The following is a 13471-nucleotide window of genomic DNA, read 5'->3' as shown; positions in this document are numbered from 1 at the left end:
CATAACATTTCACGATTTTTCACGGAGATTGTACTCCTAGTATTCTCCTTATCCACAAGGTGTCATGTCCAGCAGCTGCAGCCTACCAACCACCCGACGGAACAAAAACATTGCAGGCGACAAGGGTACGAGGAGCCCAATCTCCGTTACAATCGTGAAAGATTTGCATACCTTAAACAGGAGACATGAAGTCTCATTTCCATGATCCTTGTAGTAACCTCATACTCAAGAATACTGAGGCAAAAAGAGAGACCAAGGGCCCAATGGTGCAGTATCGTAAATGGAGTGGAAAGTTGTAAGTATATGTAGCTCCACCGAATAAGCCAGTGGGAAATTAACCGTCCCTGCTCGGTTTTCCAGGTCCTGTCAGAAGCTGGATGGACGCTCTCCTGGGTATGTAGTTTTTGGGGAAGTTTATCTGAGTTCATAGGAATGGAGGCGTCCCAAGTGTAAGAGTCCTAATGTTCTACAGATTTCTAGTAATTAAAAAGGAGAGGTAATCTCTTATCGCTCCTGAAGACAAAAAAAAAATAAAAATAAAAAAGCAGTACTGGAAAATTATTCAAAACAGACCATCAACACGTTTCATGGGTACTAGCCTGCTTCCTCAGGTCAACAATGCACAGTGCCTTGCAGCAGATTGAACATGGTACAGGCACCTCTAATCTTCTGATATTCAGAGGCGCCCATACCATATTCACTCTGCTACAAGGCACTGTATTGACCTGAGGAAGCGGACTAGTACCCGTGAAATGCGTTGTCTTTTTTGTTTTGAATAAATACTTTTCCAGTACTACTGGGGTTTATAACTTTCACACTTGTGGCCTCCATTCCTAGGAGTAGTGCCTATATGGTGTTTGGAGACTTGTCACGGGCGCTGTCCTATAGGAAGCCTGCTTGTAATAGGCCGTATCTGAAGGTATGACTGATAAACTCATTATTTTGCTTGTGTTACACCTCGCACAGGTGCAGTACAAAGACACACGGGGCATACTTATTAGTTCTCTCTATAGATACAAGACAGCCCATGAAAGGCCACACATGTCACCTGAATAGATCAAGAGCATCAGGTCCTATTTCAGTAGACTTTTTGCTCTGTGGGCCAATTTTTGTCAACCTTGGTTTAATGATCTTAGCATCCTTAAACCTGTAAAAACTTTCAATTAGGATTGGCCAATCACTGAACAATTTTACCACCTCTGTGTAGTATGTGGGTCAAGGGATACTGAATACTACGAGCAGATTGTGTAGGTAAACTGTCATATTACATGGAGATGGTAAACTGGTCGCCGATTGGCCAATTATAATTGATAGTGTGTACCAGGCTTTGCATGAAACGGCTTTAGTTGTGTACAGGCATTAAGACAGACAGCTGAATCATTTACAAATAAATGAGGTATTCCAGTCCAGCCAGCATCAAACTGCACTTCTCATGCGAGCTGGTCAATGAGATGCTATTAATTCTGACTTGCACACAAATTTATTGCATACAGTTTGGAAATGATCCACACTTCCTGCAGACTTCTATTAGCTCAATTCCAAACTGCATAGAATTTGCAAGAGCAATAAAATGATAACTCTATAAATTAGAATATCATGCAAAAGTCCATTGTTTTCAGTAATGCAACTTTAAAGGGGAGACTGAAATATGAAACAGGAACCCTTTGCGGGCGTTTTGGATGAATTAGCCGATTAGAGTCTGACACTTTGTGCCGAGAATATTGAACATTTTCACAATACTCTAATGGTCTGCGATTTTGATTTTGGGGTTCTCATAAGCTGTAAGCCATAATCATCAAAATTATAACAAATATAAAGGCTTGCAATCACGTTTTACATGTAATGAGTATTTCATATATTGGTTTCACCTTTAAAGTGCCCCCAGTGTCCCCTTCTGTGTCACCTCTGCCCTTTGGACCTGTTTACACAATTTCAAAAGCCAATTTTTCCTTGATTTTTTTTTTAATCGATTTTCTCAAAAACTAAGTCCAATTTGAATTTTTTTTTTGACTTGTTCCCATGGAAACACAGAATCCATGCCGTTCGTATCGGCGGTCCGTTAGTAATTCAGGCATTCGTAAGTCTTGACTACCTGTAGATGGACTTTTGCACAATATCATTTTTCGAGTTTCACCTGGACACTGCTTTGTTAAAGAAACATGGAACAGCACCTCGGCAATCCTCTGTGGTTGTGCTGGAACCAACCCCTTGTACCAACATGGTGAAGATCAGTCTTGTTTGAAGATAATGGTCGGCACCACATTCAAGTATAAATCAGCTTTATTGAAGCTCCATATAATGACGTGTAGCCACTACAGCCCGCTGTTTCGTTTAACATGCCCTTTTAGAAGCCGCTCAGCAATGGCCCAAAACAGCGGGCAGTAACGGAAACGCAGCATTTTATGGATCTTCAATAAAGCCAATTTATACTTGGATGTGGTGTCGACCATTATCTTCAAACAACACTCATTTTGTTTAGACACTTTTTTCGATCTCCTACATTTAGAGAACAAACAAGAAACACAGGCATGTAAACTTATGTGTAGGAATAAACAGGATTGTGCCATACCTGATGGTGCTCCCTTGCTGGCTATAGGTCCAGGCATTGCTTGCTCCCTTGGCATCTGTCCAGAGTTACCTGGCGCGTTTTTGTCCCACAAACTAACATTCTTGTAATTGTAATTGTTAGGGTCCCCCCAAGCAGCTGTACCATCGTCAATGTCCATTTTACGGCCGATGGTCTGTTGTGACGGTTCCTCCCAGCCACTTGGCTCTTCATCCTTGGCCACTGTTGGCGTAGGTCCACCCTTCCACCCTGGATTGGGTGGCTGCCTACCATTTCCAGGAGGTGGAGGAGGTTGGGAGCCCCAGGAGCCAGAAGGTGGGGCTGCCTGTGGAGCTTCCTGCTGTTTGTTCCAAGGAATCGGAGGCCTAGCTGGCTCTCCCCAGTTTCCACCTCCTTGGGACCTCTTATTCTCCTCCCAGCCAGTTCGAGGTGCTGAGTTAGAGTTGGCCCCATTGTTCCAGGATCCACCACCATCATTCTGACCCACATCCCCCCAACCGGAGGAAGCTTTGTTTCCTGAGCTTTCCCAGCCCCCAGGGCCTTTGGGAGGCTCAATGTCCTCACTGTTGCTTCCTCCCCATCCGTTCTTTCCTGCTGACCAGCCGCTTCCAGGAGCAGGTTGTCGAGAGCCCCAACCCTGCTCAGCGCTTGCACCATTATCATTGTTCCATCCAGGACCTGCCTTTTCATCCTGTCGTCCACCAACCCCACCCCCATTATTACCGCCCCCACCCCAACCACCACCACCACCAGTTGAGCCATTTTTATAGTCACTCCAGCCGGATGCTTTGGTGTCCTTCCATTCTTGACCAGACGAAACGGGGGCAGAATCTCCCCAACCAGACTTGTTCTGATTGCTTTGGCTGGGGGCATCCCCCCAGCCCCCTGAGCTCTTTGCTTGTGATGTGTTTTCCCATCCTTCAGTCCCACGGTCTGCTTTGCCTTCAGGTCGAGCAGTCACTTCTTCAGAATCCCATGCTGCATCCTGCTTTATCTGGGTTTGCCCCCAGCCCGAGTTGGAGAGTACTCGGGGATCTAAGTCCGTTCGATTCAGCATGGTCTGCAAGACTGCTTGACTGTCTGGGAGAGCAGACCTGTGTGAGCGCCGACTGCCAGAGTTGAGGCTGTCTCCACTACCCCCAGCCTTAGGATTGCTTCCAGTGCTTTGTCCCCCTGCCTCACTTCCTGCAGAGCTGGGGGCCCGGCCCCAGCAGGACGTTGATGATGCATTGCCCTGGTTCTCCGATAGTGAGTGGCCCTTCTGATTGTCCCATGCTCCAGTGCTAGAATTTCCTTGGTTCGACCCACCCCATTCTCCAACCTTTAAGTCCTCGTGCCCAGACGGCTGCTTCCATTCTCCCTGAGACACCCCTCCAGCCATCAGTTTGTTCCCTTCACCCCATTTCACTTCACTGGGATCTGTTTGTGGGCCATATCCCCAAGAACCATTTCCACCACTTTTGCTGTCCCAAGATTCTCCCCTGGACCCATTGGGCCTATGAGATGAAGACGCCTTCCTCGCATCCTCTCTTTCTCGTCCATTATTTCCAGAGTTACCGATCCCACAGTTGGCATCTCCCGAAACAGACTGCCCCCTCGTTGCCCCCCAAGAGCCCAAACCTCCATTCTTTCTATCTCCAGTGCTTTGAGCAGAGGGATCAGAACCCCGGCAAGCATCCCCTGACCCCGCCCCAAAGGCCGTTCCCTTGTTCTCAAGGGTGTTTGAAGAATTTGAGTTCGTAGAGTTAGTGTTTCCATTTTTTGGTCCGTCAGTGTGATGTGTTGTGGCCGTCTCCCTGCCAGAGGCTGCAAAACCGGCACCCGCATTTTCCATCTTTGACTGCTGCTCCCGAGAGGTCGGACCCGTAGGGACAAGCTGTGCGCTGGAGAAGCTGCCATCTGACTCTGGGTTTCCTTTCCTGCTGCCTTCCTGAACCAGGGCCGGCCAGGCAGACGGATTGGTATTTGGGTTAAAGTTATTGAAACCAGAGGCAGCCCCTGTTCTCTCAGAACCACCCATGCTCCTCCAGTTCCCCAGTCTATTAACTCCCTCTGTAGCAGGGTTGGAAGACGGGACGGGCTTTGCCTTGGGGTCTGCTTTCCATACCCCCTGGATACATTCGCTGCCAGGCTGCTGTTGCTGGCCCTGGCCCCCCCTTCCTTTGTGGCTAGTGGCGCTTCCTTGTGGGGGTCCCTTCTCCGAGGCTGGGTTCGAGGCACTGTTGTTGTCTGTGGCGTTGTCGGAAGGGGGCTCTGCGTCCACACCAGCTATGCAAGGCCACTCTTCCATGTCCGACCCGTCTACAATCACTTTGTCCCAGGTGTGGGGAGGATTTGCGGTGGGGCCACTGCTGGAGGGGGCTCCCGAGCCCCACGTGGAATTTGCATAATTTGAAGTAGCAGCTGCCCCTGACGATGTATCTAGGAAGTGAAAGAAAACGGGAAAGTGATTAGCTAGAAAGCAGAACAAGACACTCGTTTATTTCCTAAATGTATTAAAATTAACCAAAACTATAAAATTAGGTCTACTTTAGAAGGCTGGGCAAAGGCAGGTGGGTAAAATTGGATCAAAAATAAAATTTCAAAAATCTTGATGTTTACCATGTCCTTATTGGAATCTATTCCTGCCTCAGCCGTCTCACTTCTTGAGCTAAAATACTGACATTGGCAGAACCTTAAAGGGATTCTTAAGTCAGGGCTAAAAAATGAGGTTAACTCACCTGGGGCTTCCCTCAGCCCCCTGAAGCCGATCGGTGACCTCGCAGCCCCGGTCCGATGCTCCTGGACCCGCCGGCGACGACTTCAGGTTTCGCCGTCACCGGCCGACAGGCATGGGAACGCGAGTGATTCTTCGCGTTCCCAGCCACAATAGCACCCCCTATACTGCTAATGCGGCCCGTATAGGGGGTGCTATTGTGGCTGGGAACGCGAAGAATCACTCGCGTTCCCATGCCTGTCGGCCGGTGAGGGCGAAACCGGAAGTCGTCGCCGGCGGATCCAGGAGCATCGGACCGTGGCTGCGAGGTCACCGATCAGCTGCAGGGGGCTGAGGGAAGCCCCAGGTGAGTTAACCTAATTTTTTAGCCCTGACTTAAGTATCCCTTTAAGCTAATTATCTCATTGCAAGTAAGGGCAATGAGTAAGGACAACTGAGGCGAAAATAAACTAATGAAATAAACAATTATATTTATCTTCCTTCTCCTAAAAAGGACTTTTTAAGATATTCCACAGTTTTATTTTATGTTTAAATCTACTTTTTAAGTTTTAACTGTTTTATTGTTTTTTGCTCAATGACATTCATTGAAGTATGCCAGAGCTAAAATCTATGAACTATTGACCTTTTTATCGCTTTCCTGCTCTCAGAAGCCATTTTCTGCTAGGAAAGTGTTTTATAGTTGGAATTTCTTATCAGTGAGGGTCACACTGTAGTCACTTCCTGTCTGAGTCAGGACAGTAAGCAACTTACATACCTGATATTTAACTCTTTCAGGCAGAGAAAGAACAAAAGGAACACAGCATAGTTATTTGTGTGCTAGGCACTGTACATACACGTCTATCTCATCATGTCACCTCGGGCATCCTTTAAAGCTAGACCTCCCCCCAACTCCTTCACTTAGCCTCACTTAGCTACTGAGGTTGTTTTCACAGTTCAGCACAGCTCTGATTACTTTGGCAACAACCTTATCACTACCTATCACACCTAAATGATCTATATTTTTTTTCAGGACATATTAGGCTTTTTTGGGAGGGCAAATTTTTATATTTAGTAATAAAAAGTAATATTTGTTATACATTTTAAAGGGAAAATAAGGAAAACATGAAAAAATACAGTATGTATCCAAATTCATCCATTATAGTTTTAATGTAAACAGTTCTACTGTACATTTAAACCCACACATTCTATTTATCTATCTCTCCTGTGTATTAAAACAGTTAATTTGTGTTCATCATGTATCAGGCACAGACTCTATACTTTACTCACTGCTACGTCACTCTTTTCCTGCAATTTTTTTTAGTTTACACGTGTTTACTCTCTAGTCCTGTGCTAAATTTCCTGGGGAAAGGAGGGGAGTTTGCGGCTATTCCTTTTCAACTCTCTGGCCTTTTTTTATCATCCCAGAGATGAACAGTGTTATCTAGGATTTAGTAGAGAGGAGATTGCAGTGACTTATTTTCACGTCCTCTGGTAGAATGTGGTTTTAAAATGAAGTAATCTTAAAAAGAAACTCCAACCAAGAATTTAAATTTATACCAATCAGTAGCTGATACCCCCTTTTACATGAGAAATATATTGCTTTTCACAAACAGACCATCAGGGGAGCTGTATGACTGATTTTGTGCTGAAACCACTTCCACAAGAAGCTCTGGGACCGCGGTACTCTGGGCAAACTGCCACAATGTAACAAGGTTCACAGACAGGAAATGGCTGTTTACAGCTGTCTCTAACAGCCAAAACAGCTAGGAGCAGCTACATAACCTGCCCACAGTAAAAATGTCACCATGTAATAAATGTCAGAATGTAAATCAGGAAGTGGAAAGATTTTGCAATGAGCAAACACTGACTAAATCATTTATACATAATTATGGTAAAAAATGAAGCACTTTTTTACTACATTATTTTCACTGGAGTTCCTCTTTAAAGTATAACTGCAATGATAGTTATAATTTAACCACTTCAGCCTACAGTGTTGTTCACCTTATGCATCCGAGCAACTTTCACCTCCCATTCATTCGCCAATAACTTTATCACTACTTATCACAATTAATTGATCTAGATCTTGTTTCTTCCGCCACTAATTAGGCTTTCTTTGGGTGGTACATTTTGCTAAGAATTTTTTTTTTTAAATCCGTTTTAACAGGAAGATTAAGAAATGGAAAACATTGGTTATTTCTCAGATTTTGGCCATTATAGTTTGAAATGAATACATGCTACTGTAATTAAAACCCACGTATTTTATTTGCCCATTTGTCCCGGTTATTACCCCATTTAAATTATGTCCTTATCACAATTTATGGCGCCAATATTTTATTTAGAAATAAAGGTGCATGAGTGAGGGTCACACTGTAGTCACTTCCTGTCTGAGTCAGGACTGAGTCAGCCACTCACATACCTGATATTTAACTCTTTCAGGCAGTGAAAGAAAAAAAAGGAACACAGCATAGTTATTTGTGTGCTAGGCACTGTACATACATATGTCACTCTGCGTTATCGAGATTGTTAACCAATTTACACTGAACTGTCTCCAAAACTTCATTAAAGAGATTTTGTAACAAAATTTCCAGCCTTATTTCTTCTATCTTATAAGTTCCTATATCTGTTCTAATGTGATCTGGAATACTGCAGCCTTTTCTAGTTGCACTGTCTCTGTAATATAGCTAATCTTCTTTTCATTGTCAAGCTTTGTTGAGCCAAAAAGGAATGTGCTGCCTCTGCTGTGATAGGGAGAAGTTATGCACGCCCCCTCCAGGCTCTGTGTGTGTGCTTTGTTAATTCCTTTTACAGAAAGGTCTCTTGCTCTCAATTTCAGCTTGTTTGAGGGGGGAAGGAGCTGCCCGTGCTGAGAAACTATGAGAATCCCTGACTAGAGTGCAGAAAATTCACTATGTAATAAAAACATGTTGTCTTACTCCAAGTTGTATAGGCTCGAAAGCCTACTACCAATTAAGCATATTAGGTGATGTGCATCTCTGTAATGAGAAGGGGTGTGGTCTAATGACATCAACACCCTATATCAGGTGTGCATAATTATTAGACAACTTCCTTTACTTTGGCAAAATGGGTCAAAAGAAGGACTTGACAGGCTCAGAAAAGTCAAAAATAGTGAGATATCTTGCAGAGGGATGCAGCACTCTTAAAATTGCAAAGCTTCTGAAGCGTGATCATCGAACAATCAAGCGTTTCATTCAAAATAGTCAACAGGGACGCAAGAAGCGTGTGAAAAACCAAGGCGCAAAATAACTGCCCATGAACTGAGAAAAGTCAAGCGTGCAGCTGCCAAGATGCCATTTGCCACCAGTTTGGCCATATTTCAAAGCTGCAACATCACTGGAGTGCCCAAAAGCACAAGGTGTGCAATACTCAGAGACATGGCCAAGGTAAGAAAGGCTGAAAGACGACCACCACTGAACAAGACACACAAGCTGAAACGTCAAGACTGGGCCAAGAAATATGTCAAGACTGATTTTTCCAAGGTTTTATGGACTGATGAAATGAGAGCGAGTCTTGATGGGCCAGATGGATGGGCCCGTGGCTGGATTGGTAAAGGGCAGAGAGCTCCAGTCCGACTCAGACGCCCGCAAGGTGCAGGTGGAGTACTGGTTTGGGCTGGTATCATCAAAGATGAGCTTGTGGGGCCTTTTCGGGTTGAGGATGGAGTCAAGCTCAACTCCCAGTCCTACTGCCAGTTTCTGGAAGACACCTTCTTCAAGCAGTGGTACAGGAAGAAGTCTGCATCCTTCAAGAAAAACATGATTTTCATGCAAGACAATGCTCCATCACACGCGTCCAAGTACTCCACAGCGTGGCTGGCAAGAAAGGGTATAAAAGAAGAAAAACTAATGACATGGCCTCCTTGTTCACCTGATCTGAACCCCATTGAGACCCTGTGGTCCATCATACAATGTGAGATTTACAAGGAGGGAAAACAGTACACCTCTCTGAACAGTGTCTGGGAGGCTATGGTTGCTGCTGCATGCAATGTTGATGGTGAACAGATCAAAACACTGACAGAATCCATGGATGGCAGGCTTTTGAGTGTCCTTGCAAAGAAAGGTGGCTATATTGGTCACTGATTTGTTTTTGAATATCAGAAATGTAGATTTGTGAATGTTGAGATGTTATATTGGTTTCACTGGTAAAAATAATTGAAATGGCTATATATTTGTTTTTTGTTAAGTTGCCTAATAATTATGCACAGTAATAGCCACCTGCACACACAGATATCCCCCTAAAATAGCTAAAACTAAAAACAAACTAAAAACTACTTTCAAAAATATTCAGCTTTGATATTAATTTTTGGGTTCATTGAGAACATGGTTGTTCAATAATAACATTATTTCTCAAAAATACAACTTGCCTAATAATTCTGCACTCCCTGTATATCTTATCTAAAGTTTAGATGCAGCATATCTAGCTGCAAACAGATTCAACAGTTTATGATAATTTATTCCTGTGATACAATCAGAGCGGCCATGTTCTGTTTGTCACAGGCTGAGGGCTGGAGATGCCATCAGCTTGCCTGTGTGTAATGTGACAAATTCAGTCCCCTCTCCTCTGACTCTGAAATCAATGGCTAGTAACCTCCTCCTGCCCAGATCCCATAAGCACTTACTACAGTGCCAAGGCTCTGTGTAAAAATTTGGGCGAGGCTTGTTTAGTTTATAGGGAATTAAGAGTATTAAAACAAAACAAAGTATTTGGCTTGAGGAATTCCCTATAAACTATATGAAAGGAACACAATTATCCAATGAGTAAAAGTTTATCTTGGATCCACTGTAAGGGGGCAGAGACTGCTGGTACGGAAGTGGTTAAAGGGAATCTGAAGTGAATTTAAAAATACAAAAACAGATACTCACTTAGGCTGGGTCCACACTAGACCCGGTTGCAGGACGGACACTGCAGTCCGGATCAGGGGAAGTACCCACCGTACCGCAAACTGATGAAAGTGCATCAGTTTTGCATCAGTTTTGTATCGGTTTCCGTTCAGGTTTTTCCCTGACAGAAAACGTCTCTATCATTAGGAAGGAGTGGGAGGATTTTTTGGGCCAATCATAAAGCTCAGGCTATCCGTTTTCACATCCGTTTTTTGTCTGTGGAGTTGGAGATGCGTTTTCTCATTGCTTTCACTACCCCTGCGTGTATCCGTGGTCCTGATCCGTTGCGTGAAAATGCAGCAGGTCCGGACCTTCCGTTCAGGTTTTGAAAACGGGTCCCCGCAAACACAGACGGATCCGTTTTTTACTTGGGTGAGGCTGGCTGCTATTTTAAACATTAGTATCCGGGACTCCGTTTTTCATCAGGTTTGAAAAACGCAGCCACGGATACGTTTCCGGACCTAGTGTGGACCAGCTCTTATAGAGAGTCTGAAGAGAGTTAAAAACTCGCTTTTTAGCTTATAATCATCATGGGCATGCTTGCCCCAGCTAAAACGCCGCTATCCCGCGGCTGAATGAGGAGTCTTTACCTCAAAAATCCCCCCTGCAAAATCCCCCCCCTTGCAAAATCCAGGAAGGAAGGAGACATTTTTGACATGTTTACAAACGGACTGGAAACGCATGCTGCAAAAGCACAACATTTTGAAAAACGGATCAGTTTTTAGAAAAACTTAACCATTTAAAACGCATTCCGATCTGCAACCTGACAAGTGTGGACCGACCCCTACAGGAATAAATATATTATTGATTTATCAAGTGCCAACAAGTACAGGAATATATATATATATATATATATATATATATATATATATATATATATATATATATATATATATATATATATATATATATATATATATATATATATATATATATATATATATATACACGCGCACACACACTTCCCCATGAGGGACGGCAGCCAAGCTTGCAGACCTACGCTGGAGTCTACGGATGTCTGGCCAGAAGTTTGGACACTTGAAGGGCTGCCCCTCTAGAGGCCTCAGCATGTGAAAGGGATTCTTCCAGCCTGAAATGCTATTCCAGAACATCGTGTACACTGCTGGCATCCCACAGAAAGGAACCTTTGTGCTCCAGATCTGTCCTGCCACAGGCAGAGGAGGGGACGCAGCTATCCCAAACTCTAAACGGAACTGAAGCTTCCTAAAACATGACCCTGTGCGCAAAAGACAGGCAGAGGAGGGGACGCAGCTATCCCAAACTCTAAACGGATCAACAACTTCCTAAACCATGACCCTGTGTGCAAAAGAACGCCGAATACAGTCCAGATCTATCCTGCCACAGGCAGAGGAGGGAACCCAGCTATCCCAAACTCTAAACGGAACTACGACTTCCTATAACATGACCCTGTGTGCAAAAGACAAGCAGGGGAGGGGACGCAGCTATCCCAAATGCTAAACGGAACTGCAACTTCCTAAAACATGACCCTGTGTGCAAAAGAACGCAGAATACAGCACTACCTCTAAGTAAGAAAGAGGATACTGCTTGTATGGAAACAGGAACGTGGGTTAGTAATGTGGACATATGTCCCATTAATGTTATTGATGGCAATGCTTACCATGGCTTATAAGAGAGCCTCAAACATCTGTGATTCTCGTCCACATTGGCTGGCCGAGAAAAACAAACAAAAATCCGGCCATTTCCCATCCCTCTCCTGCCTCTGCAATAGTGCCCTGAAATGCCTACAACAGTGGTTCTCACACTTTTTGGGGTGAGGGCGCCCTTCACGGCTTTAAAATATTTTCAAGGTGCCCCAGGGTGAACGGAGGAGACAAGTTAAAGGGATACTGTAGGGGGGTCGGGGGAAAATGAGTTGAACTTACCCGGGGCTTCTAACGGTCCCCCGCAGACATCCTGTGCCCGCGCAGCCGCTCACCGATGCTCCGGCCCCGCCTCCCGTTCATTTCTGGAATTTCTGACTTTAAAGTCTGAAAACCACTGCGCCTGCTTTGCTGTGTCCTCGATCCCGCTGATGTCATCAAGAGCGCACAGTGCAGGCCCAGTATGGTCTGTGTCTGCGCAGTACACGCCTGGTGACATCAGCGGGATCGAGGACACGGCAACGCAGGCGCAGTGGTTTTCAGACTTTAAAGTCAGAAATTCCAGAAGTGAACCGGAGGCGGGGCCGGAGCATCGGTGAGTGGCTGCGCGGGCACAGGACGTCTGCGGGGGACCATTAGAACCGGAGGCGGGGCCGGAGCATCGGTGAGTGGCTGCGCGGGCACAGGATGTCTGCGGGGGACCATTAGAAGCCTTGGGTAAGTTCAGCTCATTTTCCCCTGACCCCTCTACAGTATCCCTTTAAGTAAAACGGACAGAGGTATCTTACCTCTTCAGGTGAAAACACCAGTAGGACTTCAAAAAGATTTTATTTAAGCACGACTGTAAGGTTGACAACACATTTTGCAGGTCCTTGCCGTCTTCTTCAGGTCAATAATATAGACAAGTGCCTTTTCTTATGACTGTGTGAAGTGTGGGTGCCTCTACACGCCACACAGTGACAGTCTCTAGAGACATCCATGCTCCACACAGTCATAAGAAAAGGCACTTGTCTTTATTACTGACCTGAAGAAGAGGGCAAGGACCTGCAAAACGTGTTGTCAACCTTTCAATAGTGCTTGAGAAAAAAATCTATATTGGTGTTTTTATCTGAAGAGGAAAGATATTGCTCTTCTGTTTTAACCCTTTAGAGTATATCTAAGATATATTGGGTGCCTCCACCTCCCTGTGCCGTGGTGGGCTAGATTATCTCCTCCCGAGTGTCCCAACTCATTGTCTTCAAGGTTCCTCCCACTCCCTCCAAGTATTCAACTGGTGCCCTTTTAATAATTTTACGGAAGTTCCTCCAAGTGGCTTTGCGAGATTGAGAACTGCATGCAGATGTGAGTTCCAAAGCGCGCAGGTGGGAATTCCAAGCCACGCACGCACAGCCAAAGAGCTTATCCACAAGTGCTTTCCTTCACTGAGCATGTGCAGTTCAAAACTCGCACATGCATGATTTAGAATCGCTTGGCAAAGCTTGGAGGAACTTTCAGAAGGCTTGAGAGGTAAGACGATCGGGTATGGGTACACAGAGGACAACAAACAGCCTCTGGAGACTTAAGGGGCCCATACACCTAACGATTTTCCCGCCAGTATACAGCAGATTTGATCACTGATCGAATCTGCTGTGAAATCGTTGCGCAAACGCTGACAGAACGATCGATTTCCGTCCGAAATCAATCGTTCCTG

At 44.9% G+C, this 13471-nt stretch overlaps 1 protein-coding gene across 2 annotated transcripts in view; it reads right to left on the bottom strand.

Annotated features, from left to right (window-relative positions):
• The window catches only part of TNRC6B (trinucleotide repeat containing adaptor 6B), a 216385-nt gene that overhangs the window by 70700 nt on the left and 132214 nt on the right, over positions 1-13471 (bottom strand). For both annotated transcript variants that reach the window (XM_068252030.1, XM_068252031.1), the window contains exon 6: positions 2570-4987. In XM_068252030.1, the coding sequence (XP_068108131.1) occupies positions 2570-4987 (2418 nt within the window). The remainder of the gene's footprint in view (positions 1-2569; positions 4988-13471) is intronic.

The sequence above is a fragment of the Hyperolius riggenbachi genome, chromosome 9 (genome assembly GCF_040937935.1).
Source record: "Hyperolius riggenbachi isolate aHypRig1 chromosome 9, aHypRig1.pri, whole genome shotgun sequence".
NCBI classification, from domain to species: Eukaryota; Metazoa; Chordata; class Amphibia; order Anura; family Hyperoliidae; genus Hyperolius; species Hyperolius riggenbachi.
This window is presented reverse-complemented; position numbering and strand designations above follow the sequence as displayed.